This window comes from Suricata suricatta, chromosome 1, assembly GCF_006229205.1.
Source record: "Suricata suricatta isolate VVHF042 chromosome 1, meerkat_22Aug2017_6uvM2_HiC, whole genome shotgun sequence".
Classification (NCBI taxonomy): domain Eukaryota; kingdom Metazoa; phylum Chordata; class Mammalia; order Carnivora; family Herpestidae; genus Suricata; species Suricata suricatta.
This window is the reverse complement of record NC_043700.1, coordinates 95,626,390-95,654,210: the sequence shown is the minus strand read 5'-3', so window position 1 is coordinate 95,654,210 and position 27,821 is coordinate 95,626,390. Positions and strand designations below refer to the sequence as shown.

The 27,821-nt window shown below is 36.2% G+C and overlaps 2 protein-coding genes across 9 annotated transcripts in view; one reads left to right on the top strand and one right to left on the bottom strand.

Moving 5' to 3' along the window:
- NUDT6 (nudix hydrolase 6) overlaps positions 1 to 1,939 on the bottom strand; it is a 47,245-nt gene extending 45,306 nt beyond the window's left edge. The window contains exon 1 of the mRNA XM_029941279.1: positions 1,923 to 1,939. The gene's annotated coding sequence lies outside the window, so the exon portion shown is untranslated. The remainder of the gene's footprint in view (positions 1 to 1,922) is intronic.
- Positions 1 to 27,821, top strand: part of SPATA5 (spermatogenesis associated 5) — a 325,548-nt gene that overhangs the window by 3,561 nt on the left and 294,166 nt on the right. For all 8 annotated transcript variants that reach the window (XM_029941225.1, XM_029941230.1, XM_029941224.1 and 5 more), the window contains exons 2-9: positions 1,484 to 1,605; positions 2,851 to 3,008; positions 6,442 to 6,500; positions 7,111 to 7,749; positions 8,663 to 8,792; positions 9,050 to 9,106; positions 11,792 to 11,915; positions 14,650 to 14,905. In XM_029941225.1, the coding sequence (XP_029797085.1) occupies positions 1,484 to 1,605; positions 2,851 to 3,008; positions 6,442 to 6,500; positions 7,111 to 7,749; positions 8,663 to 8,792; positions 9,050 to 9,106; positions 11,792 to 11,915; positions 14,650 to 14,905 (1,545 nt within the window). The remainder of the gene's footprint in view (positions 1 to 1,483; positions 1,606 to 2,850; positions 3,009 to 6,441; positions 6,501 to 7,110; positions 7,750 to 8,662; positions 8,793 to 9,049; positions 9,107 to 11,791; positions 11,916 to 14,649; positions 14,906 to 27,821) is intronic.

Below are 27,821 nucleotides of genomic sequence, written 5' to 3'. Positions count from 1 at the left end.
GTTTAGAGAAGCCTGTGACTTGTCAAATCCTGGTACATGGTGAATGTGCAGGATAGGATGGAAGGAAGAAGAAAACCTAGAATCTTGCAAAGGACTGGATGTACTTGGGAGGTAATTTTCAAGAGGGAAGGGTAATTCATTGAGGTTTATAAAGAAAGAAGTGGCAGAAAAGTGAATATTAAGTCATTTAAAGGATGCATTGGTGTTATTGATGAGTAAACTGTAAGAGACCTAATGCTCCATAGGAAAGTTGAATTTCTTTTTAGCCTCATATTGTGTAATATGCTTATTTTGTAAATGCTCAACACTGTTAATCTTAGCTCTGTGAGATGCTTTGTTTTCCTAGATTTGTTAAGCTGATGACAAAATTAACATGTTGTGTAGTTATTTTGTAGTGGTAAAAAATAAATTAGGTATACCTCGTGATTTTTTTTATTGGCTTAGTTTCTTTTAAATTCAAAATATCTTTTTTTATTAAGGAACATGAATATTAGAGAACTATAATTATGGTGTATGTGTCTAATAATAAATTTTATAACAAAGTTTGTGACAGCCTAAAATTTCATAAGTGCTTTGTTGATTTTGTGCTGGAAAAGTAAAATGCTGTGTAGCCATCTGCTATGTTCACTAATTTATGGTTCACTATATTCAACTGCTATATTTGATGCACTCCCATGTATTGGAGATACAAAGATGAATTTGACCCAATTCCTGCCAAAGCAGCACAGGTTTAGGAGAAAGACTGTAAAACACATGTATATTATGATGATAAATGCTAGGATCTGGCAGCATAGGGTTATACAAGAATCAGAGGAAGGACCAAATGTGTACTTGAGGAGGTGGCTGGGCAGGGGTGGGCATGTTAGCACATCATTTTCAGAGGTTGCCAGCTGGGCTGGATTTGGGTCCCCTTCCTTGGCCAAAGTTGCAAACACTAAAATGGTCATTTTGGTTAGTGTATACTTGCCTAAGGAATAAGACATGTGTTACTATTTTATCCATGTGTTCCTGAGATTAGAAACGACAACTCTAATTGCTCTCATGTGGATCAGAAGTGGAAGTGTAACTTAATCCTCCAGAACCAAATGCCAGTTCCCCAGCTCAAGCCTTTGAATACTAGTAGCCAACTCAACTCCGAACCTGTAGTGCGAAAGGTCGCTATGCAAGTGTGAAAAGCCCTGTTGCAGGTATTAATCCTGCCCCCTTCTTAATCAAGGTAGAGATCATTTTTCTTAAAAGATGCAAATTAATACCTACCCCATAAGACATCTTTTTTTAGTTAGCACTCATATTGTCAGTCAGTGGACTCTTAGAAAGGTTTGATTTTAAGTCTTTTCATTACAATAAAGAGAATTGGAACTGTGGTTTCTCCAGGTATGGCAAGTGCATTCATTTGGTTATATGGATAGGAGATTTTTATTGACTCCTAACAGAAAGTAGTTATAAAATAGTGTGAAAATAATTTTCTTTCCCTTTTTGGTAGATGACAAAGTTCCTAAAACATTCCAGAATTCCCTTGTTCAACTTGGAGTCAACACTATGAAATCTGCAAATATATGTATAGGGCGACCAGTTTTGCTCACCAGCTTGGATGGAAAACAAGAGGTAAGAGTCTTCTGCATTTCCTTAGTTTAGAAAGATTTGCAGTGTTTTTTATTTTAGTTTTCAACAAAGTAATACATGAAAAACTGTATTTTATATGACCCTCACATCTATATAAACTTTTCCTTCCTTGGATGTCTATGACTACCCTGGAAATAGTAGCCTCTGAATGTCATAATGTAGAGAGAGGCCTTTTCTCCCAAGGTGGTGACACACACACTAGCAGCCCTGTCTCCTCCAGTTTGTTAGTTATATTTCTTCATAGAAATGTTATTTGGGTGTATGAAAGTCATCTCTTTTATATACAAATATTTGATTACCTCTCCTGTTATCGGTTGTTTGTTCTTGTTGCTCTTCATTATAGTTGAGACTTGAAACCCAGGACCCTTCCTGGATCACTTTTGCCTGGTTGGCTTCTTCCCCTGCCGCCAGCCTCTGGCTCTGCTCTGTCTTCTGCTGCTTCATCAGTCGGTGTTCTCTCATCCAGCGGCGTCCTCTGAACGTGACTTGAAATCTGTTATATGCTGATGGCACACTTCTAATTCTCTTCATTATTCTTAAAAAAAGAAAGAAAAAAGTTCTTTACTGCGTCTTGTGGAGACTATAAATGTGTGAGCTCAGTCCACTATCTGGAACTGGAAATCTTCACGTCTCTCCCTTAACATCTAAGTCTGAGATCCACGTTCCCATGAAGCCCTTGTGCGAGAGCTCCTTCACATTTCCTGGATGAGGTTTATGCGCCAGGCTGGATTACCTTAGCTTGTCTTTAGTATTTTGTCCCATTTTCTTCTTATTACATGTTAATGCCTTTGTCTTTTTTCATAAATTACTTTTCAGATCTTCTACCATTTTGTCTGTGGGATTATTCGTAATCCTCACAAAAAGATATAATTAAATATTTATTTAAAAAGTGTTTTGGGGGCACCTGGGTGGCTCAGTTTGTTGAGCATCTGACTTCGGCTCAGATCGTGATCTCATAGCTCATGAGTTTGAGCCCTGCGTTGAGCTTGCTGCTGTCAGCGAGGAACCCACTTTGGATCTTCTGTCCCCCACTCCCCCCAAATAAATAAATCTTGAAATGAAAAAAAATTGTTTTGTAATTTGTGTCAGATTGTAACTCCTTTGGAGGCTGAGGACTGTGTTTTGCTGATCCATATACTTAGTTGTCCTTAGTTTTCTGCCTTATAGATTAATGATCTTCTATGAATGTTTATTTTCTCTCATTTTTATTTCCTGTGTTCTGGGCAGGTCTATACGGCCTGGCCTGTGGCAGGATTTCCTGGAGGCAAGGTTGGCCTAAGTGAAATGGCTCAGAAGAATGTGGGTGTGAAGGTTGGTGATGCCATTCAAGTTCAGCCTCTGTTGGGTGCTGTGCTTCAGGCTGAGGAAATGGACGTGGCACTCAGGTTTGATGCTTTTCTTTGGTGACAATCTGGATTAGTGCTGCCCAGTAGAAATAGGACTAGAGTCTCATATGTGAACCACATATATAATTTTGTATTTTCTGGTAGCCACACTTAAGAAGGAAAATGAAGTTGGTGAAATGTTTCATTTAATATGTAATTTATTCATTAGTTAAATGTTACTTGATTAATATTTACTGTTAAGCCAATTATTATAAAGTCTTATTTTAACTTATAATAACTATAAAAAACTATTAATAAGTTATTTTCCATTCTGTTTTTCAAACTAATTCTTAAAAATCCAATGTACATGTTATACTTGCAGCACATCTCAATTTGGACCAGCCACATGTAGGTGCTTGATAGCCGTCTGTGGTGAGCGTCTAGAGGTCTACTGTATTAGACAGTACAAGCTAGATGAGTGCTACATAATGTATGGACTAGAGACTCTAGTGCCTTGTGATTAGAGTCTGCCCTGATATTTTTGGTGAGAGGAATTATTACTGATGTATATTCAACAATAGTTTTCATCTTGGTTTACAATATAATCAGAGATGTAAAGGAGGGAGTAGATTACTGTGAATAGGCAAGAAATAAGTTTTAATCAAGCCTGTTTAAGCAAAGTACCTGTTTATATATTTTAACTCATTGATTATTCAATCTAATAAAACAGTTGTATATATTAGATTTTGAAATAGTCACTCATCAAAGACTAATTTGAGTCATCTTATCAATACAGTTAAAGTGTATCACCCATTGTTTAGAATGTTCTGTTTGCATATTCTGATATTCTTAGTTTGCATATTCAAATTTGTTTAAAAAAGCATCTTTTGATACTATAATACTACCTTACTAACCATTTTGGGGATGTGTTTACTTAATATGCAACAATCAAAAAACATTTTCTAGTCATTAGTTTGATTTTAAAATGTTTTCTTCTCTTTTGATACTTTTGTAGATTTTAAGCTTGAGCATTAGCATATTTTTCTTTCTTATAAACCAGGAAACTTTTCAGAGAACTTAGTAACATTTTAGAGAACAGTAAAATAAAAGGAAGAGGGAAAGAGAACTCAGCCTGTGTTGTGCACCAGCTGTGTACTAGCACACACACTTATTCCCTCTTTCTTCTCTCATTTAAGCCTCCGAACATCCAGGAAGGTGCCCATATTTATCCCTTTCTAAAGATGAGGAAATGGCCTGAGTGAGGAGAAGTAACTTACCCATTATTCTTTGGGTTAGGTAGTAGTTGTGCACAGGTCAAACAGTATTTGTCTTGATTTTGAGACAGTGCTGCTGGTTGCAGTCATCATTTGACTACATTTTTGATGATCTGTCTAGTGTGACCTCTTGAGGGCGCAGCAGTCTTAGGTGCTAACATAGCTTACTATACAGGGACTGATGTGTTTTAAATGGAAGCTTGGTTTTTACAATTTCATTTTAAAAAATCTTGTGTTTTAAATGTGGCAGCAGAGCTTAGACAAGAGACTTAATTTCCAGTAAGATAAATCAGTAATTTTAGTCTGTGGATTATACTCTTCGGTTGCTTCTGAAAAATTTTATTGGTTAGGTTAGAGCCCCTTCTAGTGGAAGTTCTTTTATCTGCACCTATTCAGTTTTTAAACGCAAGACCTAGTCAATATTTTTACCATTCTTATACACGTTTGTGAATGTCTTCTATTCAGAGTTTAATAAACAGGAATGATTTAAATATAACTGGTTTCAGAGTTCTATAAACAAGTGAATTTAAGCATTTAAGGATATATACTTTCCTGTGTAGTTTATATATATATTTGATTTGAAATTTCATTCTTGTTCTGTGTTTCTTTCTCTATGAATACACAGTTGATTCTCCTTATTAGTGCTACATATGTTCTATAAAGTCGCTGTGAATACTGCATTAACAATGTATATGTATCTATATTTAATGTTACATATTTATGTTTAAATATATATTTGACATATGTTATATATAATAGTAAATGCTAGTAACAATATATTTAGTACATATTTAGTATAAAAACATATGTATCTTACATTATAATCTCAAGACAACTCTTTCTGATAGATTTTCACTTCTTTATTTTTTAAAAGAGAAGTGATAGTTCAGAAGTGCTTGCCTAAGGCCACCTCATTAACAGAGATCAGAGTTAGGATTCAAATTTCCACTGGCCCATGAGCTGACCTGTTTGCTGTGCACTGCACTGCTTCCTGCCATCTCTACTCTCCATCCTCTTGTTGTCTCTGGAAGAATTAAAACAAGAGTGCTTTTCCAACCTCAGCTCTAGCGTTTTGCCTGCTCTACACATGTCCGTGAATGCCTAGGCAAGCTCTGCTAGCACTGATTTGGTGGTTACAAATAAATTGTAGCAGGGGGGTGAATCTGCAAATAATGAAGTTGACACTATCGGTTTTGTTGCTCATAAAGTGATTGGAGAAGAAGGGTTAGAGCTGGACCAGATGGGTCTGCTAATATACCTCTTCTTGAGCTAAACTATCTCTTTTCCACTCTGGCAGACCTCACAACTGTAGGCCTCCTCTGCTGGTATGGGCTACGTACACATGGGGATGAAGGAAAAATGTACCTATTCTGAGAACTGTCCAAGAATATGTTTCTTCACATGTGTAATGATTTTTGAATGTACCTACTTCTTATACTAAAGCAACCTTCCTGAAAGACAATCATTAGAAGAAGGGGTTCTCATTTTTCCTTAGGCATGCCCTTTCTCCAGAATATAATTCCATTACATCATTATTCTCCCTTTTTCTTATTTGTACTTCTTCAGGTAATGTCCTATTAGAACTTAATTTTCCTGAAGATAATTTCTAAATTATAGAACAGGAGTGAAGTAAGCTATGAGTAAAAGCCTTTCTCCAGCTAGGCAATTTCAGAAGAGGGATGGTTAATTTAGATCAGTGTTTTTCAAATGTTGTTGACTATGACACACACACACAAAATACCTTTCATTGTGATCCAGTGTATGTATACATCCACAGAGATGGTACACATATGTACTCACCTGTGTACCTATATACACGAGTATATAGATGTGTGGTTATATAGGTATATGTAAGAATGCAATGCTTTTCTAAGCTGTATTTAACCTTTCTATGTGTGATGTACTTTTAACATTTTGTATTCTATTTACAAAATACTGGATGGAATTAACGGAAATGATTTATGATCCAATAATAGTATTCTATATTTTGAAGAACATTGATTTTGATTATTAGGACACCAAATTGCAAATCATTTGTTCATGGCTGTAAGAAGTATCTGAAAAGCGTAAATCATTCTAGAACTGTATAAACCATTTCCAGGTTGTAAACTAATTATTCTTTTGACTAGGTCTGCATTACAACTGTGTATATGTAATTTATATTCGTTTCAGTTTCTGGTGTACTTGATGCTGATTTCTACTTCCCCTGCCCTTTACAGTGACAAAAATGTGGATATTAATGAAGAAGAGCTGACTGGTTGTCTTCTGAGAAAACTAGGTGAGAGGCATATTTTAAATAGTTTTTAAATTGTAGGAAGCAAGGTAGCAGTAAATAAAGAAATGTGTCTTTGAGGTCTTATATAGATCATAGTTTTCTTCAACATAATGTGGAGAATGGTATTCTCAATGAATTAATATTCTTTTGAGATAGGATTTTTTCTTCCCAATTAATTGAATGGCAGTTGAGCATTGGAGAGAATACATGACTTGTCTATGGACAAAGTCAGTGTTAGAACTGAGACTTTTAACCCTTGAGCTCTTGGTCTTTCCTATGAGAAATATTACCTTGGAGTGTTAGGTACATGTGCCATTTTAGGTGAGTTTATTATTAGATGTGGAATGCCTGGCTCTGTGCTGACATAGTTGATAGAATCCTAAATGTATTGAGTATGGAAGATTTTAGAGTTATCTTGTCCTTCTCTCTCCAGATAGTGCTCTATCAATTGGGAATATTAAGTTGTCTCTTTTTTTGGCAGTTATTTTTTTAATACACTTATCTTTGATTTAGTTTTTCAGTTAGTTTTGTTAATAAAAGGAATAAATTGCTATTTAAACATTAAATGGGTAAGAGTTTTGCTAACATATATTTTAAAAAAATTATTTTCTAGACGGCAAGATTGTTTTACCTGGCAACTTTTTGTATTGTACCTTCTATGGACGACCATGCAAGTTGCAAGTGTTGAGAGTGAAAGGGACAGATGGCATGATATTGAGAAGGCCTCAGAATGACACTGATGCCCAAGGAATGGCCTGCGAACAGTCCAGCATAGAAGCCAGTACCCTGGATGTAGCCCTACAGCTGAGCCAGTTAGACCTGGAAGAGCCTCGGGAGCCAGCATCAAGCAGTACTCCTTGCAAGCCAGTAGATGACGGAATGATAAATAAAGCTAGTGACATTTTGTTGGATGTTACCCAGAGTCCTAGGGACAGCACTGGACTTGAACCAGCAGAAGTCACGGGACTGAAATGTAGTTTTGAGTCGGCCAAAGGAGGAAATGAGCAACTTGTCAATGAAGAGAGATTGCTAATGTCAGCCTATGTGGGAGCAAAGCGCCACACTGATATTTTTTACTTTATTTCTTCAACAACTAGAGTGAATTTTACAAAGATTTGTACAAATTCAGAAGAGCAAGACAACCAATTCAAAGTAACTTATGACATGATAGGAGGCTTAAATAGTCAGCTGAAAACAATCAGAGAAATAATTGAATTGCCTCTCAAGCAGCCTGAACTTTTCAAGAGTTATGGTATGATTTCTTCAGTGTATTGCACCCAGAAGTATTAAATTCTAAATAAAGAGCAGTGGGCTCATTCCACTTCTTTAATAATTGCTCACTTTCTCTTCTTGTTTTTCTTTCCTGAGTGGTAGGGATGGTAGGAGGTGTGAGTTGCTGTGGGAGATGCCAGCTAAACTGTGAGCCTCTTTTCATGCTTGATGTCTTTAGATTGTAATGTAAGTTAGCTGCAGCCTTATTTCTTCTAATTGCATTCTTCCACGTACTTCTAGATCAGCTGTAATGACCAAAGAAGTAAACCAAACATTCAAATATGTTGGATAAACCTTCTTTGTTAGGAAATGTAGCTGTGTGCAAATCTCTTTGCATTGAAGCAAGTGGTTAAGGAAGTGATTGGCTCCTAGAAAACTCAGGGATTCCTCTGTGTGGTAACTGCCCAGATCCTCTGCATGTATTTGGTGCCTACCATCTCTTTCTCTGCCTTTTCCTTTCTATGAGTCTCTCTTTCTATATATATGGAATGAACTCGTGGATCAACATTTTGCTAGGGATGTTTATATAATTTAAGATGGCTGGTTGGATGAAAATTAAGATTGATGGCTTGTTTGGATGCCCTTGTTCTTATCTAAGCTTTGTGTTCTCATCATTGAGCTGTGCTGTGTGGGCTGGGGCATGGCAATTTTGTGGGCGTCCAGCCAGTTTTTTTTACCAGTGTGCCTGGCCTGATAGGGTCTACAGAGAGAGAAAAAGTCATTGCTGGAGATCAGTGTTTGGGCCGGTTAGTACATTTTGAGGGGAAAGGGCAGGGTCAGAAGGTCTGACTCTTTGGTTTTGTGAAGCAAAGTAAATGTACATTTCATGCTTGCAGTCATATGATGACACAAGAAACCTGGTACTGTTGAACACAGTCTTCTTTTTCTTCTAGGAATTCCTCCACCTAGAGGAGTGTTACTTTATGGCCCTCCAGGGACTGGGAAGACCATGATTGCTAGGGCTGTTGCTAATGAAGTCGGAGCCTATGTTTCTGTAATTAATGGTCCTGAAATTATAAGCAAGTAGGTGCATAATTTAATAGAATAAACAGTTTTATTAAATACTTCTTAAATGTGTTTCAAAAAAATGAATGCATAGCATTCGTATGTTGAAATACTTAAAATTTGCTTTTAATTGTGTATAAGTATTGAGGTTGGAAAATAATTTTTGAAAGTAGTTTTAAGTTTTCTGGAAATATTTGAGAAGTCAGATGAGCTTTGGTAGACAAAACTTTAAAAACACTAAAAGTTGGTTCTTATATATATTTTATTTGTTACAGATTTTATGGGGAAACAGAAGCAAGGCTACGTCAGATATTTGCTGAAGCCACACTACGGTATTCTGTGAATTCAGTGTTTGTAATTAGTAGTCAAGGGCATATTAAAGTTACTAACACTCTATGAGGCATGAAAGAACAGTATAAATAATACCGATAGCACTAGAAATGATTGTGAATCTAATGAAGCTGTATTTAATGTATTTTTATTTAATACTGTTTTGAAAGTTTGAGAAGTGAGTTACTGAATTACATTAAGTAGGAGAATTGAAACAGATGGTAAGTCATGTGATTTTGCTTGACCATATTAATTTATGATTTTCTTTCTTTAGAGTACCTAAGGTACTTAGGCATATTCAGTTTATCTTGTTGCCTTAGTAGATTGTATTATAGTAGCCCTTTATACTTAATTTTTTTAAATTACAGTTTGCTTCAAAGGGGCAAATATGTTTCTTTAGAAACAGTTCTATTGGATTATTCCTCAGTTTAAGCTACCTATTAAATTGCAATGAGTATAAGAGTGTGGTCTATAAATATGGTCTAATATAATGTTATTCATAATAAGGGTGTGTCTACCACTGTTTTGGTAATTAACTTACCATAATTCTACTCTCGTCAAAAGAACTTTTATATTTAAAGTTTTTTTTTGTCCAGAGATAGCAGATGAAATAAGTAATCGGATGTCCTAATACTAAAAATTTAAGAACAGTGGTATACCTTATTATGTGGTATGTTTTTTGTTGTTATGTTCCTGACAGTTGAAGCTTTCTATTGTGAGATAATTCACATCTTTTTATGGGAGAGCTGATCATCTTGAGAGTTATTTTTTTAATAGGCTAAAAGAAAAATACGAACATTTGGAATTTCTTTCTTTCTTTTTTTAATGTTTATTTATTTTTGAGACAGCTTGTGAGTGTGAGAGGGGGCAGAGAGAGAGGGAGACACAGAATCGGAGCAGGCTCTAGGCTCTGAGCTGTCAGCACAGAGACTGATGCCGGGCTTGAACCCATGAACTGTGAGTGAGATCATGACCTGAGCCACAGTCAGACACTCAGCTGACTGAGCCACTCAGGCGCCACTCCCCCTCCCCCCACGCCTTTTTTTAATGTTTATTGGAATTTCTATTCCTTGGACTTGACACCTGCTCTAAGGGACATCTCTGGCCTCATCTTCTGAATTGTTGCAATCCTAACAATTTATTGGGCATTAGCAGGCAACTTCTGTTTGGGTATAGACTCATGAGCAGTAGACTGTACTCAATAGTCTGATTTTTATTAAGTTCAGATTTGTTAGAATGTGATATTGGTCAATTAATAATTTGGGCTACAATTAATCTAAGGTTTTCAGTTTAACATCCTGTTGTCTTTGTCTTAATATTATTAAGTCCTAAATTTGATGAATTACATTTCCTTTTTTAAATTAAGTTTTTATTTTAATTCCAGTATAGTTTACAGTGTTATATTAGTTTCAAGTGTACAATATAGTGATTCAGCAAGTCCATATATCACCCATTGCTCATCAGGACAATTGTCCTCCTTAATCCCCATCACGTGTTTCACCCATCTCTCTGGTAACCATCAGTTTGTTCTCTATATTTAAGAGTGTGTCTTTTGGTTTGTCTCTCTTTTTCTGTTTTTTTTTTTTTTTTTGCCTTTGCTCATTTGTTTTGTTTCTTAAATTCAACAGATAAGTAAAATAATATGGTATTTGTCTTTCTCTTGCTGACTTATTTCATTTAGTATTATACTTTGTAGCTCCATCCATGTCATTGCAAATGACAGGATTTCATTCTTTTTATGGCAGAATAATATTCCATTGTGTATTCATACCACATCTTCTTTATCCACTCATTTATTGATGGACACTTGGACTGCTTCCATAATTTGGCAATTGTAAATAATGCTGCTATAAATATAGGGGTGTATACCCTTTGAATGAGTAGTTTTGTATTATTTTGGTAAATACCCAGTAGGGTGATTGCTGGATTGTAGGGTAGTTCTATTTTTAACTTTTTGAGGAACCCCACAGTGACTGTACCTGTTTGCATTCCCACCAGCATGAGTCATGAAGGTTCCTTTTTCTACACATCCATACCAGCACTTCTTGTTTCTTGTGTTTTTGATTTTAGCAGTTCTGACCAGTGGGAGGTGATATCTCTTTGTGGTTTTGATTTGCATTTCCCTGATGATAATTGATGTTGAGTATCTTTTCATATGTTTGTTGGCCATCTGTATATCTTTGGAGAATTGTATGTTCATGTCTTCTGCCCATTTTAGTTGGATTATTTGTGTTTTGGGTGTTGAGGTGTAACAGTTCTCATATTTTGGATAATAACCCTTTATAGGATATGTCATTGCAAATATGTTCTCCCATTTAGTAGGTTGCCTTTTAGTTTCGTTGATTGTTTAGTTTGCTGTGCAGAAGGTTTTTATTTTGATGTATTCCCAATAGGTTTTTTTTTCCTTGTCTCAGGAGACATATCTAGAAAAATGCTTTTCTGGCCAATGTCCAAGAAATTACTGTTGTGCTCTCTTCTAGGAATTTTATAGTTTCAGGTCTCACACTTAGATTTTTAATCCATATTTGAATTTATTTTTGTGAGTGGTGTAAGTTTCATTCTTTTGCATGTGCATTAAAGTTAAGAATTTAGAAGTACTGTGCTTCAGTTTTGTAATTGGAATGCAATGTATCAAATTTAAAAATCAAAAATATATTAAAGAATTCATTTTACTTGTTTGTTTTTAGGCACCCATCAATTATTTTTATTGATGAGCTGGATGCGCTTTGTCCCAAAAGAGAAGGGGCTCAGAATGAAGTGGAAAAAAGAGTGGTAGCATCACTGTTAACGCTGATGGATGGTATTGGTTCTGTAAGTAGAGCACCAGTGTTGATTCTTTGTAGGAAAGGGTTGGCTTTTAGTAAGATGTACGTAGTAGCAAAAACTATCAAATATGTCTGAGTTTGGGGTATTCTAGGATAGGGAAAAATATTAGCCATAAAAACTAGAGGAAATAATTTTCTTCAGCAGAAATCTTAGTGACCTCTAGGGCAGTACACCTGCTCTGTTTTACTAGCATATGAAATAATATACAATGATGGATTTCTTTTATAATAAATGATAGTAACTTTTAAACCAGAAGTAGATTTCAGTAAGGAAGATGTAGGTAGATTTTAGAGGATTTTATTGAGAAATTTCATGAGTAAGTCTTGAATACTCATGTACAAATTGATTCTTTTGGGGCTTTAAGTTTGACACGTGAAAGGAAAGAACAAATAATGGAAAAATATGTTTGTGCAACATTTAAATCTTTTTTTAATTGAAAAAAACTTTTTAGTGTTTATTTATTTTTTGAGAGAGAAAGGGAGAGAGAGCAAGCTGGTGAGGTCAGATAGAGAGAGAAAGGAATCCCACGCAGGTTCCATGCTTTCAGAGTAGAGCCAGACGCGGGGCTTGAACTCTTGGATCATGAGATCATGACCTGAACTGAAAACAAGAGTCAGACGCTTAACCGACTGAGCTACTCAGGCACCCCTGTTTGTGCAAGGTATATAAAGAAGCTACCCATGTTGCCAGATTCTCTGATAGGGCATTCACTTGCATATTAATAAAGACTGTGCTGCTTATGATAGGAAGATCCATAGAAGTAGAATGAAGGAATGAAGAAAAATTCTCTGAGACTCCTGACATCCATTTACCAGAAGAATACATTTCTTATGCAGGATTGTAAATAACTCATTTTGTAGAGTTTTAAAATGTTAGAACCAAAAGAAATTTTAGAAATCATGTAGTCCCAAGTCCTCCTTTTGCACATTGAAAAACTGGACTGTTAGAATGTTTTGGTTTTTACCACCTGTTGGTAAAAACTGAACATGTGAAAATAATGTGAAAGTTGGGTTTTAAGTTTCCATCATTTGCTAACATGCATTACAATTTTAAGAGCAACATTAGAGAAGAGTTGAGACCTGGAGGAGGCTGGATGACCACCTCATTCTCAGTCTAGGTGCAATAGCTAGGAGTGACCACGTCCCAGGTTTGGTTCTCCGTCTTTAAAATTGGAGAAATCAGTGATGTTAGTATGTGGGAGGTGCAGGGCTCTGAGGACTGACTCGCAATAACAACACTCACAAGAGACATACATGAACTGGGATGCCTGTTAGGCTATTTACAATAAGAATATAATCATTAAGCCAACCAGATATCTTTGTTTATGGATGGATCTTTTCATCTTGAAGGCAAATATGTATGGAGAGCTGAATTACAATTAGAAGAATTTTGAGGAGTATGAAATCAGATGGAAGGCTTTGTGTCGGAGGATCTTAATTACTGTGTCATTCTGCTTTCTCTGTTGCTGGAATAAGTCTGCTGTGGACTGGTTTCTGGCCTGTGGGCAGGACTGGAAGCATCTGACACTGATGTTTTAGTGTGAAAATGCTGAAGGGCCTAGATTGGTAATTCATAGATTTTATTGTAATCCATGCATTTTCTGTTGGCACATCAGTATAATTGAACAGGTTTGAATTTTCTTACTTTAAATCACATTTCAGTTAAGTTTGTATTACACTTGGATCATCAGAATAGAATGTTGGATAACTTCCACAGGTTGCTGATCATTATGTTTTTTATAATTTGTTGTTTTAAATTTTATTCCTGGGATACCTGGGTGGCTCAGTAGGTCAAACGTCCGATTTTGGATCAGATTACGATCTCATGGTTCATAGGTTTGAGCCCTGTGTTGGGCTCTGTGCCGACAGCTTAGAGCCTGGAGCCTGCTTCAGATTCTGTCTCCCTCTCTCTCTCCCTCCCTTGCTCATTCTCTTTCTCTTTCTCTCAAAGATAAATAAACATTTTAAAAAATTCATTCCCATGTGAAAAATCCATATGTATTCAAGTGTGGCTGATATTTAGCTATTGATTACATTGCTGTTTATATTTCTAGGAATTTAAACATTTATCAAAATAAAAAAGCATATAGTCTGTATGTGAAGAAGATTTCTTAGACAACTGTAAAATAGAGTCTTGTTCTATGAAGGTCATAGTCTTTGCTTTTTTTTTTTTAATGTTTATTTTTGAGAGAGAGAGAGAGAGACAGAGTATGAGTAGAAGAGGAACGGAGACAGAGAGCAAGAATCTGAAACAGGCTTCAGGCTCTGAGCTGTCAGCACAGAGCCTGACGCTCAGAGCCTGACGCTCAGAGCCTGACGTGGGGCTCGAATTTATAAATCAGATCATGATGCGAGCCGAATCTGGATGCTTAACTGGCTCAGCCACCCAGGCACCCCAGCAGTTTTTGCTTTCAAAGAACAAAGGGAAAGGACAAATTAAAACAACTATCTGGTAGGATATTACATTTTATTATTCATGAAAATGGTGAAGTTTAGATGCTAAAAGTGTGAGAGAAGTCACTTACTATAGTTGGAAAGGTAATCATTGGAAAACCTCTAGGTGGGAGAGTATTTAGGATGAACTTAGGAAGATGTGGGATGAGAAATGAAAGTGTAAAGTGTAGGACTTAGCAGTCCAGACAGTTAGAATCATCCTACCTATAGAGCCAGTATATGTTTATTACTTTTAAAAGTTATGAAATTTATTCTCCTTTTTTCAGGAAGGAAGTGAAGGACAAGTGTTGGTCCTTGGGGCCACAAATCGCCCTCATGCCTTAGATGCTGCACTTCGAAGACCTGGACGGTTTGATAAAGAGATTGAGATTGGAGTTCCTAATGCTGAGGATCGGCTAGATATCCTCCAGAAACTTCTGCGAACCGTACCCCATCTGCTCACTGAAGCTGAGCTGCTGCAGCTGGCAAGTAGTGCCCACGGGTACGTTGGAGCGGACTTGAGAGCCTTGTGCAATGAAGCAGGTGAGATGCTCTGCTCCTGTGGGTCTGTACTGATGGGCTTCATAAAGGTGGCTATTTACATACTGGTAATTTACGTCTTATATCTTAATGGAAATAGGTTATTATTTCTAATCATAAAATATATATTGAAAACTAGATAAATCAGAAAGCTATGAAAAAGAAATAAAAATTATGCTTAATCTTACCTCCTAAAGGTAACCACTGTTATAGCATGCATCCTTTTACACTTTTCCTAAGTACACACACACTTTCAGATGCATTAATGGCAGTTTTGCCTATGACAATATTTATTGATAGTGTGCTATAAAAATTAGGGAGAAGTGCCTACAGGAGGATCAAAATTTTCCTTATGGAGAAACTTTGTATTTCTTGAATTGCTGAAAAAGTATGTAGCAAACCCTAAGAATTCTATGCCTCACAGTATGTGATGGTGATGTTTAAGTCTGAAAATGTGTAAGGGCTGTTATTAATCAGTTGACTCTGACTTTAAGAACCTCACCATGGCATAACTGTAGTTGCTTTGAAAGCCTTTTTAACATTTGTGTAATTTTTCAGAGTAATTTTAACTGTGTAAAATGTATTCAAATGAGGGAAGTTTTTATAAGCTATTAAAAGAATAATTTATTGAGAAAATATGTAATAGTTTTTTATTGTTGTTTTGTTTTTGTTTGTTTTTTGGTCTCAAGAGGATGTGTTTATTGTCTGGTAACCTTGAAAAGCTGGGCATATACCTCAAAGCATCTCTGGTGTGCCAGTAATCTTACTTAGGTTCTTTAAAATTATTCCCATTTCTTGTGTGGGCATATGTTTCTAGGTCCTTTTATACTTTAGAAGGAATTTTTTCCTTTGTTGTATTCTCTCATTCTAGTTTGTGACTGATCCAATGTTTTCAGAAGGTGTTTTAAAGAAAGTTTAGCCAGTTTAGGTAATGAAAGAAATTGAATTTTTGAGTGGGAATTTTAGTTATTTTAGAGTTTTAGTATGGAAATACGATAACTTTTAGTTCCAAGTTATGGATTCACAGTTAATCTAAGGTATTAGACTTTGAAGACTCTTCCATTAGTCCTTTTATCTTCCTAATCTGGCTCAATATGTGCAGGGAAGAGAATATAGAACAAAACAGGTTGAAAAAGAAAACGTGGAAGAGATATTTAGGGGTTTTTGAATATCTTACTTTTGATGAAGAAAATGAGCTTTTGTTCTATTTGATCACTGTCACAATTTCCATGATAGAGGATGCACAGTTGAGGGAAACTAAACATTCTTTTGGTACATTATGGTCTAGGACAGATCCCTTTCTATCTAGTTTCTTGTGCTTCACAAGAAATGGTAGGGAATAGTCATGGAAATGAATTCCCTTGTGATCAAGACACTGAGGTATCAGTGGATAACTTTGCTTCCTTCAATTAGGTGATAATGAAGAGTCTGAATTACAATGTAGGCATCTTTGGACTTCCCTATCGAGAGGAGGATTCATTCTTCAGTATCTTTTATCAGGCATTCTTTGACTTTCTAATACATTCATGTGCTCTAGAAGGCTCTGGGGTTCTTGCTTTCCAGAAACACACTTTCCTTCTGATTAAGGGAAGGGATTTGTGAATAACTACTTAACACAGTGAGATATGTACTCCTAAAACTTTGGAGAGTGTAGTAACTTCTGTGGGGAAAGGAATGCTGTGGTTATGTAAGGTCACATGTAAGAAGAAGCTCAAAGAAAAAGTCAGAGTCTTCAGGCAGAATGAGGGGCCAAGAAGGTGGGAGAGTGTAAATAGACATTCTTTCAACTGAGCCTCCCACCAACCCTGCCATATAAGTATCAGACTGAGGAGAGGTCTTGCAGCAGGTACGTGGTAGAGCTAGGATTTAAACTTAAGGTCATTTTATTACAAATCTAGGTTCTGCATCAAAATTAAATCCTAAAACATGCATTTTTGTCAGAGTAGTATAAGGCTTTTTGACTTAATTTTTTATTTTACAGGTAAGAATAGTCCAGAAATTAAGTTGTGTCCTGAGACATTAAGGGGAAAAGTGATAATGTAATTTACGTACTGGATATAAATAGGACCACCTGCTTTCATAGACACTGGAGTATCCCCAAGAACTCTTAGGGAAATGACAAGAAGATTTGAGAAATCTGATGTTACATTTAAATGAAATGTAGGTTTCATACATTTAAATGAAGAAGTTGTGAAAGGATCAGAAGGTGGGATGAAAGGGGCCTCCAACCTGAAGCTGTGTACATATATATGTATATATGTATGTATGTGGGATATACGTGGCACATACAAACAGTAAATAAATATTAACTTCTGTTAATGTGACTTAATAGTAATTTCAAATTATAAGTATTGAATTGATCTTTTTTCCTCCAGTCTCATAATGACTTGGTTTATGAGAAAGTAAAATTTAAAAAGATTAGTGTTATAATGAAAGTATAGGGAAAATATGTGGTTTTGTGTATACTCTCTGAAATACTAGTGTATGTTGTGTTATGTAGTGTCATTCTCTGTATGGTAGAATAAGGTTTAAGAACAGTGTACTAGAATTTTTTTGCAAGGCGTTTTTCTAAAGTAGAACAAGGATTTTGAGAATTGGACAGACTTCGGTCCAGTTCTTTGCCTTATCTGTCTTAGTTTTCCCCAACTGTAGATTGAGGGAGTTGTGGTAGATGGTATCTAAGTGCCCTTGTAAATAGGCCATTCCCTAGGTAAAAGGGAGAACAAGAAAGAAATGGGAAGAAAAAAAACAACAAAATGAAAGGATAGGAAGGATTGGAAAAAGGAAGGGGGAAAATAAAGAAATATCCAAGTTACTAACTGTGGCCTGGCCACATTAGCTACTTGTTCATACATCTGGACTTTCTGCCCTTCATTGTCTTCTCTCTTGTACCTGTTTGAAAAACTGAAACTTAAATGATTACTTGGGGCTTTCTCCTGTGGCGTTCTTAGAAATAATGACACAAGGCAGGCTAAGGTCAATTGTGAGTGAAGTTAACTGCATTTTCTCATTGAAATGATTTTATAATTTCTGACTAGGGATTTGACATGAGTAAATTATAAATTTGGCTAATAGTGCAACTCAGAAGGAAAGATAAAACAACTCTAAAACTCAGTAAGGATTAAAAATAGTATAATTACACTCCAAGCGCTGTAGAATAGGCATAAATGTATCCCATAAATTGAACACCCAGGGGTATTCCCGTGTATTACAATGTGTGTATTGAGCATAGGAAGAATACATTCAATTGTATGATAAATTTGAACTACTCCCCTGGTTATCAATAAAAAGAATTGAGCACTTAATGTTGCATCCTTCCTAAATTAAGAGAGGTCATTAGGGAATAATTTGAATGGGTTTTAGTCTTTTGAAATGACTGCCTAGGAAAGTTAGAACTGTTTTTTTTTTTTTTTAAACATGTAGTTTCCTTGGGCAAATAGAAGCAGGTGCAATCATTACATTGACCTTAGAATTATACACAAAGTTAGAATCACTGTTGGTTTTTTTAAATTATTTTAATGTTTACTTATTTTTAAGAGAGAGAGAAGATGAGTGGGAGAGGGGCTGTATGATAAATTCAAACTACTCTCCTAGTTATCAGTAAAAAGAATTGAGTACTTAATGTTGCATCTTACCTAAATTTATAGAGGTTATTGGGAATAATTTGAATGGGTTTTATTCTTTTGAAATGACTGCCTCGGAAAGTTAGTACTGGTCTTTTTTTTTTAAACATGTAGTTTCCTTGGGCAAATAGAAGCAGTTGCAGTCTTTACATTGACCTTAGAATTATACACAAAGTTAGAATCACTGTTTTAATTTAAAATTTTTTAATGTTTATTTTTGAGAGAGAGAGAGAGAGAGAGCATGAGTGAGAGAGGGGCAGGGGGAGAGGGAGACACAGAATTTGAAGCACGCTCCACCCCCTGAGCTGTCAGCATAGAGCCTGACATGGGGCTTGAACTCATGAAGTGTGAGATTTTGACCTGAACAGAAGTCAGATGCCCAACCCACTGAACCACCTAGGCGCCCCCTAGAATCACTGTTTTTGAAAAAAGAATCATGATAATACCTTAATATTTGGAGGTATTAATAATTTCTGGTACATAATAAGTATTTGATCTGAGAAGTGCATGTGAAAGCTGGGAGACTTAATGCGAATTAAGTACCACCCCACTCCCCTTGAAGAGTAATAAAAATGTTTATTAACCTTAGAGTTGAATCAGTTTTTTTTTTAATATTTATTTTTGAGAGAGAGAGAGAGAGACAGAGACAGAGAATGAGCAGGGGAGAGATAGAGGGAGACATAGAATCTGAAGCAGGCTCCAGGCTCTGAGCTGTCTGCATAGAGCCTGACATGGGGCTTGAACTCACAAACCTGAGCCTAAGTCAGTCACTTAACCAACTGAGCCACTCAGGCGCCCCAAATCAGTTCTGTTTTGAAACAAAGCCTGTGAGCTTCCTCTCCCCGTCTCCTCTATTTGAGAAATCCCTGTCTGTGCTGAGGAAGCAACTCCATGTGGGTACGGCTACCTTTATAGGTAGCAGTAAACAAGGTGTAAGTGTTCTGTGAATCCTTAAATAAGGGCTGCTATTTTCTTGAAAATTTCAGTCCATTTTTGGCTTCCTACTGACAAGCTTTCTTAGCTATGGTTGTGGCTCCAGACTTTGTATTTTATTTAAAACCTGTGCTTTTCAGGAGGCATTTTCATTGTTTACCAGTGGTACTGTGCTTAAATGGACAGCTTGAGAATGTCCACTGGCATAACTGGGAAGTAAGGTATTTTAACTTCACAGATTTGTGAGAACAGTAAGAAAGTCTAGCTTTAGGAGATGTATTCATGAGTACATAGTTAATTCTGTCTCTTTCTGTTTATTCTTGTCCATGAAATTCACATTCATTTCTTAAGTCCCCACTTCAGGACGGATCACTTGGAGCGGAGGTCCTCAGATCTCATCATGTATGAGCATCGCCTGGAGAACTTATTAAAACATTGCTGGGTGTGCCCCACTCCCAGAGTTTCTGACTCAGTCTTGGCCAGTGCCTGTGGATTCTCACAAGTTCCCAGCTGATGCTTTTGGCCTGGGGACCACATTTTGAAAGCTACTGACTTAGGACATTGGTTCTTAAGCCTCATTATGCATCAAATTCACCTGGGAAGCTACACACATTCCCTCTCCATATTTAATTAAGGAAATAGAGAACTTGGAGCCAGGATTTATGTTTCCCAACTGATTTTGAAGTAGCCAGTTTTGCAGTTGCCTGTGAGAAGTATTCTGAGTCATTTAGGCCAGTGGTTCTCCAGATTAAACCTGTGTAAGGATCATGGTAGAGTTTGTTAAAACACAGTTTTGGGCCCCATACGACTAGTTCATTAGGTCCAGGTGGGGCCCAAATATTTGCATTTCTATCAAGTTGTAGGTAATATTGCTGTGGGTCCAAGGGCTACCCTTTGAGAAGCACCACTTGGTCCACTAACAGTCTGATTTTTGGAGATTCTCTGTAACTGGTTAAGTAACTGGATAAATTAGAGACTGTAAATCTCTGACTATCTCTGATGATGTTGGGTTTTTCCCAGAGTTTTATGTGATAGTAACATCCTATTCCAAACTGTATCATATAATTCTCACTCTAGGAGAAAATAAGTGTCCAAGCTTGTCTTTTAGGTATGTATAATGGTTCTGAATAAAACTTAAAAATGACCATTCTGAAAGATAGAAAAGACACCATTAAGGAAACAGTTAAGAATTATCAGTTAATACAAATAAAAATACAGACATATGTTTTGCCTAGAATGTTTACTTGCTTAAGATTTGTGGACCTGTGTATTGAGATTTTTATGCATTGGCTATCTGATGGTTCTCTTTCTTCCTGGACTGCCTTCTAGTCAGGGAATCCTTGCCAGTTTTATAAAAGCGTGGTGCACAGTTGTCTAATAATAGCATACATTCAAGTGATTCAGAATTTCATATACCCTACGTGGATTATGTTTCCCATTGTTTTTTATAATCTAACGGTTATTATTTGTGGGATATTAATACAAAAGATCCAAGTGTCTATAGCATATACGGATGTGTATGCTTTTCCAGAGGATAGAAGGTTTGTAACCTATTCCATAGTTTGTAAGAGTGATAGTACATCTTCTAGAATGTGCTTATCTCAGTTGTTCTAATCTCTTACTCCAGTGTTACTAAATATTTTCTATATCTTTTAACTTTGCCTCTGTAATGAATATGAAAGTTGGAAATACTGCAGTAGTGTTGCTTTCAAAACTTGGATCTTTTATCTGATCAGATATAATGTCTAATGTTGAGGATTGGGTGTGAAACTTATTTTCAAATGTTACATATATTTTTTATAACTAATTTTTGAGCTAGAGTGTGGTTTGAGATGTTGTGACTTTTCCAAAAGCCTAATGTTTTGTAGTTCACCTTTTTAAGCAAAGAGCAGCTGCATTTTGAAATGTTTGATCTCAAGTGGACAAGTTGTTTACAAGCTTAACTCTGACACATCCTTACATTTAATGTCTGTGTTTGTATTATTCCTGGGATTAGGCTGCCTTTCTAATTATTTAGTTGCATAGCCTTTTATTAATTCCCTCAAAATTTATAATGTTTTAAATTAACAACATAGATCATACCACACTTTTTTGGAAAACATGAAATGTTAATTATGTAGCAGAGCCATGAATTATATAAACTCTGCTGAATGTTAGAAGATGCTTAGCAACAATGTTTTCCAAATATAGGGATTTATTATAAACTTGTCCTTCTAAGGCTGCCTGTGCCATTTCAGGAGAGTGAATATAAATAGAGCTTGATTTCTTCAAGAAGTGGACTCAGTCATTTTGTTTACAGTGAAAGGAAGTACTTGCTTCACATTCTAAGAATTTATCTTTAGCATCCATGTTGATTACATATCATTTCAACATGTTCATACCAAATATTTGGGCCTTGATAAGATAGCATCACAGGAAGAATTAAAACTCTTATTTAAACAATGATTTTGTCATTATTACACTTAAGTAGGTCTCATAATGATACAGAGTCTAATTACTATAACGTAACTTTTTCTGAGATGGAAAATTTTATCTGTCTTGTACCAGAATTCTGAGGTATTTATTTCTGTTACTTCCTCTCCCACTGTTCACTAGCTTATTTCAACAGGAATTTATGGAAGATTTACTATGCACCAAATATGTAACAGTCCAGCTCTTATGAAAGGATTTTTCTAAAGTTTTTTGCCATTTTTTTGAGTTCTGCCAATGTTGTTTTCTAAGTTAGAATTAAAATACTAATTCTACAAAAATGTATTACTTAAGTCCAGGGAGGTAATAGGATTTTGTGTAAAGCTTATGGTGACCTATAGGTTCAGATGCTACACTACCCATTTAATTTCTTGAATTGTTTCTTGGCCTGCTAACTAGGGGTATCATATTTTTTAAAGAGTTCTTATGAGGTTTAAAAATATGGTCTGGCTGCAGTAGTTATGGTTTATACAGACCCTTGGTTAAGTGTTAATTTCTCTCTTTTAAAAAAAATCATATTTTGTGTGTATGTGCATTTCTGTAGAGGAAGCTTATTTGGATTTTGACCAGACTGGTATTTTATGAAATATTCTTGGTTATCCTAATACAAGAGATGTTAGGGGAATCTGGCAGAATCCTTTACCTTGCGAGAGAAGTAATTTTTCCTGAATTTGGATCAGTAAATGTCTTGCCCATCAATAAGAAATGTAAACTAGAGGGGCTCCTTGGAAGGCTTAGTCAGTTAAGCATCCGACTTCAGCTCAGGTCATGATCTCATGGTTCCTGGGTTTGAGCCCTGCTCGGGTTCTGTGCTGACAGTTCAGAGGCTGGAGCCTGCTTCTGCTTCTGTTTCCCTTTCTCTCCCCCCCTCCCCTGCTCGTGCTCTGTCTCTCTTTCAAAATAAACATTAAAAAAAATTTTTTTTAAAGGAAACTAGAGATAGTTTGTTAGGGCTTGTTTTGGGGTCCCTCCCTGCCAGATTTCCTGCTGAATTTGGGAGCTTTCATATCGTACATAGGCAGAGTCACAGTTCTGTCCCCTCCCCGCCCAGTGTGTGTCTGCTGCAGGCCAGTAGTAGAGCAACAAAATTAAATGGATGTACTATTTATTAGGATCATCACTCTCATTAATGCATCTTTTAACGGATAATGTCTTTATTTTTGTAGCTGGATAAATTAGCGGTACTTACGCAGCACAAAATCTCATGAAACAATGAATTTTCCCTTCTGTTTTGTAATTATCAAATGTAATGATAGTTTTATTTGTGATGCTAGGAAAAACTACTGCATAAATCCTGTGGATTTTATATGAGATGGATTTTTTCCATTGTTGGTCAGTGAATTGAATATTTTAATATTACTTTTCCTTTTTATTTGAAATGACTGGAGCTGAATGGTTTGTTTCAGAAAAACAAGTGGTAGTTTGGATTCTGTTTAAGCTCTCAGTGATGTATACCAAATACTTCACTAGTGGAAAGTTTTCTTAACTGTCTTGCCACGAGTATAAAAGTAGGAAACTTGAGGAAAGGTATTCTTCCTAATTAAAGCAATCATAAAAGTAAACTAAGTCTACCGAAATAAGATATTTCTGAGAGTTATTTATTTATTTTACTCTTTATCAGACCCTGTCAGCTTGATTTTCAAAATTTATTCAGAATTGTAGCTTTAAAAACATTTAAACTGTTTCCATTGCTCTTATCTAGACTATTGTGATATCTTCTCTTGCCCACTCTGTCCTCCATTTCCCCTCCCCTTGTTGTTCTTAAATTGTCTGAGCTGTAGGATTTGAATTGCAGGTTTTGGAGTTGAAGAGAGTCTTGGTTAGGTTTGGGAGTTGTCAGCAATTAGATAGTGACTGAAGCCATTGAAATGAATGAAATCACTTAGGTTGAGTGGAGTTCATTTATTTATTTATTGAGCCAGACACTGCACTGGGTGCTGGGGTTGCCCCAGTGAACTAGACAGACCTGGACTCACTCCTTGAAGAGCTCAAGATGCCTAAGGGAGTACCACAGAGTAACAGGTAATTACTGTGTATTAGGTGTTTGTGAGTCATCAGGGAGGTTTTAGAATGATAAAGAGGAGAGGGGAGGGACTGGAGAATGGCTACAGAGAGATGGGAAGAGAACTGAAAGAAAGTGTTGACTCAGGTAAGAGAAGATTTCAGAGTGGAAATAATTAGAAATAGCATTGTATTAGTTACCAGTAATCCAGTGAGTCAACCATTGTTTGAAGTGCCTTACATGTAATAATCCATGTTTTACTCAATGCGCCCCTTAAAAGTTATCTTCATTTTATAGGTGAGGAGACTTAGGTCAGAGAGGTTAAGAACTTTCCCAAGATCACACAGGAAATAAGTAGTGGAGCCAGGAATAGCGGTATTAGAGACCGACCAAGGTGACATCAATTGCTTAGTTTCTTACCTGGGAAGTCATGGTGGCCTTAGAAGATAGTTCTAGTGGGTTCCTATTGCTGGCTGCTAGATTGCAATAAATTGAGGGGTGATTGAAAGTTGAGGGAACAGAGATAGTGCTTTTTCAATTTTATTGTTATTATTTAGAGTTTTGTATCTTCCATAAAAAAGGGATGAATAGTTGGCCTTCTGTCTGCCTTTGCCACATCTGTGCCCTCCTTTCCCCCGCAGGTCAAAACCAGATCAGGTTATATTCCATCATTATTTTCCTGGTTCCTCCTTTCGGATCTGGGCCTTGCTCTGGTTCACCAAGCCATAGATCTTCAACCTGTCTGGGCAGAAGAATTGTACTCTTTTCAACTACCTTTTTTCTTTTTTAATGTTTATATTTGAAGGAGAGAGAGTATGAATGGGGAGGGGCAGAGAGAGAGAGACACACACAGAATCCAAAGCAGGATCCAAGACTCCAAGCTGTCAGCACAGAACCCAGTGTGGGGCTCAAACTCATTAGCCATGAGATCATGACTTGAGGCAAAGATGCCTGACTGAGCCACCCAGGCAGCCCCATCCCCCAATTTTTTAAACTCAGCATTTTACAAGTAAATAATTTGATATTAAAAATTTGAAACTAAAACCTATATTTTTAGGAATGTTAAACCTGGAACTAGTGAAGTGAATTAATCCTGATGTTTTAGAACTAGACCTTCTCAGAAATCATTTAGTACATTCCCTTATTTCATAGATGAGGATAGACTATGTAGTCTATCCAGGCTCAAACAGTGAGTGAAATCGTGGCCCAAGATTTGTATCTTGATACCAGTGTGCCTTCTGTGGTGCCATTACTTTTAAAAGCAACTTTTGAAAGTGGTAGTGGCTTCAGAATAGACCTGGCTCCTGCAGTCAGCTTACGTTACATCAAACATTTGAAATATAAATGAAGCAAGAACCACAATACCCTCTTTGAGGGTATTTTGTTTGATTTCTTTTCTGTTAATGAGCAGTGAGAAATGGAACCCTCCCAGTGATATATCAAGTGATACTTATCACCTTGTCAAAACTTACACGGGAGAGTAAAGATTCCAGACAAAAGAGAAATTGTCTATAGTTCGGATATTTAGAAGAAAATATGTTTTAAAAAAGGAGACATAGATTTTGTCATAGTTGTTTTTAGTCTTCCTGTGCCTGAGGAAATTTTACATTCAACTTTTACAATTCAAATCTGAGATCCAGATGCCATGTTTCATGTTACTTTTTCACATAATTAGATGTCTGTAGGGTAGGAAGTAATTCTGAAAAGCATTAGTCCTGTGATCAGTCTAATTGTTAGCTTCCAGTGAAGCAACTTAAATGCAGTCCCCAAAATAATATGATTTAGTCAGCATAGAGTATAAAATTGTTGGATTCATATGTGTGGGACAAGATGATGTTTGTTGATTGAATCTGGAGCAGATGGTTTTGAAGAACATGAATTTAGAATAATTACTCTTGTCCAGAAATGATTATATCTGGCTAGTGATGTGGGGTTTAAGGGGGAACATGTTTTAGGCCGGAAAGAATGTGTTGGTATTAGGTTTGCCTGGAGCCTTTTGACTTTTCTTCATTGTGTCTTGTTTTCCATTCTCAAGAGTTTTGAGAGCATTGGAAAATAAAATAATTAAAACAAAATGACAAATTTATTGTTTAATTAGCTACACCTGTTTTTTGGTCTTAAAGTTGTGTTTTTTAAGAACATGGAAGTAGTGCTTCTGTTTTTGTTTACATTTTAAAAATTAACTTTAAACTTAGTAAGGAAAGGAAATGTCATAGATTGCTCGCCCTAAGCTATATTCACTGATGGTGTACATGTGTCCATTTGCTCCTCTAGTTAATTGTTTGCTTCTGGTTTATAAAAATATGCGTGTTTTTAAAAATTTAATTTCTTGGCATAGATTGTAATATGGCCTCATTAGAATGGTTGATGTCCAATAAACATTTTAAAAGCTGAAAAAATAATTTATATAAATACATTTTATTTTTTCCATTTAATGATAAGTGAGATAACAGATGACCAAAGAGGCAAAGTTTTATGTAAAGTGACTCCTGAGCTAGTGGCAGAGCTAGCACCACAGGAGATTGGTTGCATTAATATGATAGCTCCTGGGATCTTTAATTTTTATAAGCTCTGATATACATTTAACATTTAATTCATATAAATTCTGTTTCAGCTTGGACATTATTTTCAAATAACATTTGTATAAAATAGAGTAGCTCTATATAGAGTCTAGAATCATGGAACCTTAGATTGGGAAAGAATCTGAAGGCCTATGGCAGGAATTTCCTGGATCCCTTAAGCTTTTATAGCTTTTGCAAATCTGTAATTTTCCATTATTGTTTTTCTTCCATTTCTGAGAGTGCCATGTTTTATCTTCTCATTATCTACCAATAAATTAATAGAGCTGGATTTAGGTTTATTCGACAACTAAGCACCTGGGTGGCTTAGTTGGTTAGGCATCTGACTTTGGCTCAAGTCACGATCTCACAGTTCATGGGTTCAAGTTCTGTGTCGTGCTCTGTGCTGATAGCTAGCTCAGAGCCTGGGGCCTGTCTTCGAATTCTGTCTGTCTCTCTCTCAAAAATTAAAAAAAAAAAGTTCTTTTATATTTCTAATGCAAACTCTTTGAAGGACAGGGATTTTGCTTTTTATTGTTCAACAGGGATCTTATAATCTCTGAAGTTATATTCATTCTTGTCCAAAGGCTTTGTTTCTTGTTGTGTGTGTGTGTTTTAATGTTTATTTATTTTTGAGAGAGAGACACACAAGGCGCAAAGGAGAAGGGACAGAGAGAGAGAGGGAAACACAGAATCTGAAGCAGGCTCCAGGCTCTGAGCTGTCACCACAGAGTCCAACGATGCAGGGCTTGAACTCATGACCCTGAGATCATGACCTGAGCTGAAGTCAGGCATTTAACCGACTGTGCCACCCTGGCATTCTCAAAGGCCTTTGTACATATTATTCCTTTTGCCTCTAGTAATCTGCTGCCTCTGTGGCCCCATTTCTTATGTTTTCAATGTAATATCAATTCATTTTTCAGGTCTAACAATTTGAAGTTGGGCACACATTTTAGTCTGTCTTCATTTGTGAAGTGAAAGAATATACTAAATTATTCTGTAAGGGTTGTCTAACTCTAAACTGTCACTAATCCCACAAAACTGATTTAGATGTCTTTGACATGTGTTTTTGTACCACTTTGTTCTTTGCATGTCAAAGTACTTGGCACAGTTTATAGTAAGTGTTATTATGTCTTCTGTGCACTGTGAGAGGCTTTTCTGCTTCTTGTTCTTGTGTATTCTCACATGTTAGAGCTCAATATGTTTTGTTGAATATATTATGCTTAGAAGGTACTCCATGAATATTTTGAATGAGTGAATAGATGAATTAATTTTGAAGAAGAGTACCTATGAAAGAGTAACTTGTAGTCAGTACACATATATTTTCTATTTGG